The 7,500-nt window shown below is 39.8% G+C and overlaps 1 protein-coding gene across 1 annotated transcript in view; it reads left to right on the top strand.

The window, feature by feature from the left end:
• Window positions 1-3,000, top strand: part of LOC135225573 (histone-lysine N-methyltransferase, H3 lysine-79 specific-like) — a 35,752-nt gene extending 32,752 nt beyond the window's left edge. Inside the window, exon 4 of the mRNA XM_064264843.1 lies at window positions 2,522-3,000. Within this exon, the coding sequence (XP_064120913.1) occupies window positions 2,522-3,000 (479 nt within the window). The remainder of the gene's footprint in view (window positions 1-2,521) is intronic.
• Window positions 3,001-7,500: the final 4,500 nt, after the last annotated feature.

The raw sequence follows: 7,500 nt of genomic DNA on the forward strand, positions 1-7,500 counted from the left end.
CTGAGGTAGAGCGAATTAGATGTTAAAGGTCATTTGTAGCTTAATGCGTATATATGACTCACGGTGATATGATCAGACTCATAGATATATGTATGTATGTGTATATATATATATATATATATATATTATATATATATATATATATATATATATATATATATGTGTGTGTGTGTGTGTGTGTGTGTGTGTGTGTGTGTATAGCAGGTCAGCAAATACACATATAAAACCTCCAGGGGATGTCCATGATACAAGATGTAAAAATAACAATTTATTCTAAGAAACGTTTCGTGCATGAAAGTCTCTGTGCATCATCAGTCTGAAAGAACATAAAGACACATTTATAAATAAAATACAATAAAAGAGCAAAAAACAGGAATTCACATATATTGAAATAGTCTTGAAATTACATAAAAGAACAAAGTAAAATAACAGGTTAAAAGAGACTGCTTAGACACCAACCGTTCATTGTGAGGAGAGAAGATGGAATGAACTAAATCAAGTCAAAAGTAACGACTTCAACTATGCCAGGTACAGAGTTGCTGAGGACGTATTACTGTTGAGGGAGGGAACAAGTCTCTTGATATATAAAGACTCAAGGGTAGTTAAATGGTCAGGATGTTTGACATGGTCTATTATGGAAAACTGTTCTTTTTGTTTCTAAAATAAATTGTCATTTTTACATCTTGTATATGGTGGGCATCCCCTGGAGGTTTTATATTTATATATATATATATATATATAATATATATATATATATATATATATATATATATATATGTATATATATACATATATATATATATGTATGTATATATATATATATATATATATCTATATATATTGTAACTATGTGTGTATATATATATATATATATACTATAAGGAATAATCAACACACAGTCACGTGTGGAACAAAAATAATTTTCTTACTTACATCAGGATCGAACCCAGGTCTTTCAGTTGAAGGACGAGACAGCTGCCAACCCTTGATAGTCGCAAATTACTTTTTATACTTGTTTGCATTCCCAAAGTTATATCTTTTAAGTTTTTATATCCTTAAACTTAATCATGTCTTTAGTGACCGATGATTTGCTCTTAAATTCCTATCTACTTCTTTCCAAAGCCCAATTTCAAGTTTGCGTTTCCATATTGTTCAAGTAGGAATGCATTCAATTTTTTTTTTTTTAAGTTAGGAAATTATTCCTCAAATTCCTGCTCACGCTTTCGCAACATTTCCTTATTCAGATATATACATTTGCATACATAAAATACGAATTCATTAACTGTCTCCAACTCTCACCAATTATTCCCCAAATTCCTGTACACTCGCACTAAATTTCTTCATACAATTTATTCAATTTATTCGGTATTATCAAACGATAGAATACAAATACATCAGTTGTCACTCGATGCAGATAAATTTCCCTCGGAAGCCAGCACCAGTTTTCGCAGATGTCCTTCATTTATTTCCATTCCATTTGGGGTTATTTTGACATTCCCTGTTTCCTGGTGCCATTCAGCATCTCGACCCTCAAGCGGGGGTGGGGGGGCGGGGCGTGTGGTAGTTGGAGAGAGAAAGGGTTGGGTGAGGCTATTGTTTGAGTCTCAGGTCAGGAAGGCTTTTTTTGCCTCGCCTCCTGCTTTAGACAATTATGTCAAAAAAATTTTATCTTTCATATATATATATATATATATATATATATATATATATATATATATTATATATATGTGTGTATATATATATATATATATTATATATATATATATATATATATATGAATTTTTAACTTACATCGAAATCGAACCCAGGTCTCCCCAGTGTAAGGCAAGCCTGGTTCCTCTGGACCTGGGCTAAAAACATTCATCGTAGTTGGCTGTTTCAGAGACCTATACAAATGAGCAAAAAAATTCTTCAAGTAATTAGAAGACATCGAAGACCATCCTGTCTGAAACAGCAACAACAACAAAAACAAGAAGAAGAAGAAGAGTATAACAAGAAAAAGTACAACATATCCTTTCTGAAACAAGAAGGAGAAGAACACCAACAACAACAAGAAAAAGAAGAAAAAGAAGAACAAGAAGAAGAAAAGGAAGAGTATAACAGGAAAGAGTACAATTAGGAAGGAGGCAGTTACATTGAATATTATAGCTGTTTCAACGGCATTTAATTTATATAGAATCTTCTCAATTCTTCTTATTATCTTTTTCTCGTTTGCATGTGGCTGGAAACCTGATACACCAGCTAATGCTGACGAGAAAAAGATAATAAGAAGAATTGAGAAGATTCTATATAAATTACATGCCGTTGAAACAGCTATAATAGGAACGAGTACAATAACAAAAACAACAACAAGAAGGAGAAGAGGAAGAAGAAGAAGAAGAGAAGGACAATAAGAAGCCGTGGAGAGACAGAAGAGGAAGAAGAAGAAGAAAAAGAAAGAGAAGGACAATGACAAGCCGTGGAGAGACAGAAGAAGAAGAAGAAGAAGAAGAAGAAGAAGAGGAAAGAGAAAGACAATAAGAAGCCGTGGAGAGACAGAAGAAGAAGAAGAAGAAGAAGAAGAGGAAAGAGAAGGACAATAAGAAGCCGTGGAGAGAACAGAAGAAGAAGAAGAAGAAGAAGAATAAGAGGAGAGAGAAAGACAATAGGAATCCGTGGAGAGACAGAAGAAGAAGAAGAAGAAGAAGAATAAGAGGAAAGAGAAGGACAATAAGAAGCCGTGGAGAGACAGAAGAAGAAGAAGAAGAAGAAGAAGAAGAAGAAGAAAGAGAAGGACAACAACAAGCCGTGGAGAGACAGAAGAAGAAGAAGAAGGAGAAGAAGAAAGAGAAGGACAACAACAAGCCGTGGAGAGACAGAAGAAGAAGAAGAAGAAGAAGAAGAAGAAGAAAGAGAAGGACAACAACAAGCCGTGGAGAGACGGGGAGAAGTGACAGGAGCATCAGCCGTAGCAGTACCATTGATTACCTTCTCCCAAAAACGCTTCTCGGAACAGAATGAATCCGTCGAGAAGTGAGGACCCAAAATAAATATCGATATCCTATAAGGGCTCCTCCTTTAAATTAGTTCTAATGTAGATACCGTGGGATTAGTATTCCATCACATTCATTCAACGTTCTTTATCGGATTATTGCTCTTGCGACGCGCGGTTACGAAAGCTTTCGACGTGCTTGTCGTCATGGTTATTGTTATCAGTATCTTTATCATCACTGTTGTCTACATTGTAATTGTAATAATTAAATCATTAAGTCATTTAACCCCAGTATGAATGACCTTGACGTACCTTTCAAGATCTGCATATTTGTGAACCAATATTTAAACCTGGAAAAATTTGCTTTGGTGTAGGCTCAAGCCAGTCAGATGTACGAATATTATTATATATATATATATATATATATATATATACATTATATATATATATATTATATATATAGAGATAGAGATAGATAGATAGATAGTGTATATATATGTATATATAATATACATACATACATATATCTATATATACATAGATAGATAGATATATAGTATATATATATATCATTCGAGCTACAAATGTCCTTTAATATCTAATTCGCTCTACCTCGGAATTGATATATTTTCATATATATACCGAGGGGGAATTTTTAGTTGATAATAATTTCGTCCCACCATGGGATCGAACCACCGTCCAGTTGGACGGGGAACGAAATCAGGAACGGACAGTGACGCTACCGAGTCTGCTAGCAGAGAGGCTATAAGTTTATATCGATTCTGACCATTACAAATCACCGCCGATCTCGGTGTATTCGTAATTAGAATCGATATGAAACCCCCTCAACCATGCTAGCCGATTCGAGCGTTTGACCCACGCAGCCTTGTTATGAATACTTATCACATCACCGTGATATATATCTATCTATCTATATATATATAATGTATTTATCTCACATTAGCCTTAGATAAAGATTAAAATCAAAGTGCATTCGTTCAATCTCCTGTCCTCGGAGTAATAATAATAATAATAATATTAAAAGTAATGGCTACTTCAGCAGTGTTACACTTGTAGAGATTCTTCTCTATTTTCCGAATAGCGGCTTTTTCCGTGCTACTTAGACAGACAGGCTAGTAGAGCGCCTATGGAGGTCATGATCAAATACAGTCAAAATTGGTGGATATATTTGAATTTTACAGATAAACTATGATACCATAGTTATCAAAGTCATTAACGATATATATATATATATATATATATATATATATATATATATATATATATATATATATATATATATATATATATATCTTTCTTGAAGCAAGCGAGCTTTCGTCTGGAGCTGCCAGACATCTTCCCGATGATCTTCGTGTTTTGGATGATCACATCCCGGGAGATGTGATCATCGGGAAGGCCCCTGATGCCCGTCGGTTACGCCTGCTGGAGGCGCTTCTCATCCAGCAAGTAAAAACCTACACTAAATACGACGCAGGAAGAATTTCTCCTCCCTACGAATATGAGAAGACCTGCCACCAACAATGACACCACCGAGCACGACAACTCCACGGAAGACAACGCCCCCGAACGAGATACTCCTGCAGCCAACCATAATCAAGTTAGCCGTGACGTCCCGCAGCGTAGCGAAACGCCCATCAACGTAACCGCGCCGCTAAGGAGGTCAAGGCGGCTGCAGGACTTACAGCATCGCAACCATCAACGCGTGGAAAGTGGCTTGAGACCCGGTTCAAGCCACCAATGAAAACGAAGACCTACCGCCACCAGCCAATAGTAGATCAGCATGGGGCAGACCCCCTGCTGTCAACTCCAAATATAAACGAGGACGGGGACACCGCTCCAAGAGAACATTGGTGGACTATGCTGCCCCCACTCTGATAAGGCTGACAGAGGCTCAGAAAGAATCACTGGAGGTCATTCAAAACAATGCAATGAGACTCATGCTAGGAGCACCTACATGGACAAGGCTGTGCAACCTCAGGCTTGAAACTAACCTGCCAAAGCTAGAGGATAGGATTGCACAGCGAAATGTAAGCACAAATGGCCAAGATGTTCCTCTCAGAAAGAGACTCCATCTCTAAGAAAAGAGCAAGAGAGGAACTTGCCAAACACCCACAGATTCAAACTTCGAGTTCCTATGGTAAGGACCAAAGTGACAACATCAAAAGTCTAGGCATGGCAGAAACACTGCTGCAACTAAGTACCAGACACAACACAGGGCACACAACAACTACCACCCTGGAAGAAGGACACTACAATATACAAATACACAAGCCTGCCAAGAGCAAAAGAGGACTGCACAGGAGAAGAACTAAGAGCGGCAGCCTATGAAGCAATCAGAAACACTGACCATAGGGGCACAAACATACTACACTGATGGCACTGTAGATCCTGAGAATCAACTACGGGAGCTGCAGTATATTCAAGAAACTTCACAGCCTGCTGGAGGACCTCCAACCACGCCTCCACTATGCAGACAGAGTTAACAGCAATAAGACAGGCACTACTGTACTCACTGGAGAATGAAGTAGGGCCTGTAATCATCCACACAGACTCAAAGTCCTCAATGCAAGCCCTGCAACAACAGAAAATTAAAGAAAATAAGGCACTGCTGGCTGGAATTAAAACACTGCTACTCCAGCACAGCGAAAGAGGAAGACCTGTCACCTTAAACTGGATACCCAGTCACATAGGAATTCCAGGCAATGAGAGGGCTGATGAGCTAGCCAAAAGTACAAAGCACATTGACAGAGTGCAAGTACATATACAACCTGCACTGCAACAAGTCAAAAATGCAATGAAACACTCTGCAAAGAAAAAATTGATAAATGACATCGTGAGTGGGTAGAAAGAAACCTCACCGTCTGCCAGATGGTATAAAAAAATCGACTGGTCTAGTGCCTCCTCCCATAGACAGGCACACACCAAGAAAACTTGCTGTGATCATCCACAGACTCAGGCTAGGATATAAAGCCTGCTGGGAAATTGTGGAAAACAGTGTCAGAACCATGTGAACACTATCAAGAAGAAACACAGCAACCACTCCTTCACTACCTGCTGGAATGCAGAGAAACAGCAACAGCTAAGAGGTGCAGCACAAAATGCAATACCTGCACAAGATGCTGAGCATGCAGCTGCCACAGTCACCAAGACAATCATTGAAAACTTAGAAGAGCATGCCCAGGTGCTCTACAACCTACCTCCACCAATGGTAATCAAAACTAATAAAATCAATACCACCCTCATCACATCCCCTCATTGTAAGGCTCTATCCACATCATCCACTATCATTCTTTTAAAAAACTTTACCTACAACTAAAATCCTCCCGCAGGGACCCAAGGGAGTAAAGGGTTGGACAACCCCACCTGCACCGCTTCTCCGATTTTCGAAAGCCTTACACTCATTCAACTTCTTCTATAATATGACATGATGGCCCTCTCTTACTGACACCATCATCCTTCCCCTGTCCACTCCTATCTCTACAACTAAAGATATTTCCAATTTCAAAAAAAAACTAACCATGTACCTAAAGAATCTTTTCAGATCACCTACGGGCCGAACAAGGGAAAGGCCCGTGCCAACAAGAAGTGTTGGCTTAATACAACAACAACAACAACAACAACCGCTCCAAGATCCCCACATCACTCTCTGCCAGGAAGTGAGAGACAGAGGATGTCTTGGACACTAGTCTCCAGCGACGACGCCGACTTCCACTGGCCGCTTTCGGACGCTCCTTCCTCTTGCCTCTGCGAGGCAGAGGAGGACCCTCCAAGCCCTCCAGCTCCTGAAGAAGCAATTTCTGCGCCGCCAAGCCCTTGTGTCACAGAATCTGACACGATTGCCGACGAATGGTCGACAGTTCGCCGACAGAAGAAGGCCAGGAGGAGGTTCCAGACGGGTGGGGATGCCCCACTCCAAGCAGCCGCTCCTACCACTGCTCCTACTACTCCTCCTAGTACTCCTCCTACTACTACTGCTGGAACGGAACTTCCTAAGTTTCGAGTCACAGCATGTGCTGAAAAGTCTGCTTACTTATTAATAGCAGACTTGAAGCAAGTATAAGCATTTAAAATGACTGTTAAACCAAACAGGAATGCAGATTTGATCATTTCTCCAAAAGACCGAGAAACAGCCGAGTTCCTGAAGAAGAACACTACTTTCCAGTTCCTTGATCCAAATGAACGGATCAAGAAGGCTGTGATTTGCAAGTTCCCGACCTGCCTGCCCCTAGAACCGATCCTTCAGCTGCAGAACGTCGTAGAGGCCCGGAGATGTATCGGAAAAATCGGGAGAACCGACGAAAAAGGTCATTGCCATTTCAAATTTCAAGGGACATATCCCAAGTCATGTTTTCCCTCGGAGTATGGGGACAAATTTCCCCACAGAAGCCTTCACACCTGAGCCCCTACGATGCTTCAAATGCCAAAAGTTTGGGCATCACAGCAGCCGCTGCAAAGGACAAGAGAAGTGTGGGATATGCAGCCAGCCACACCCCACCAAACAATGCCTT

Source organism: Macrobrachium nipponense, chromosome 13 (assembly GCF_015104395.2).
Source record: "Macrobrachium nipponense isolate FS-2020 chromosome 13, ASM1510439v2, whole genome shotgun sequence".
Lineage (NCBI taxonomy): Eukaryota > Metazoa > Arthropoda > Malacostraca > Decapoda > Palaemonidae > Macrobrachium > Macrobrachium nipponense.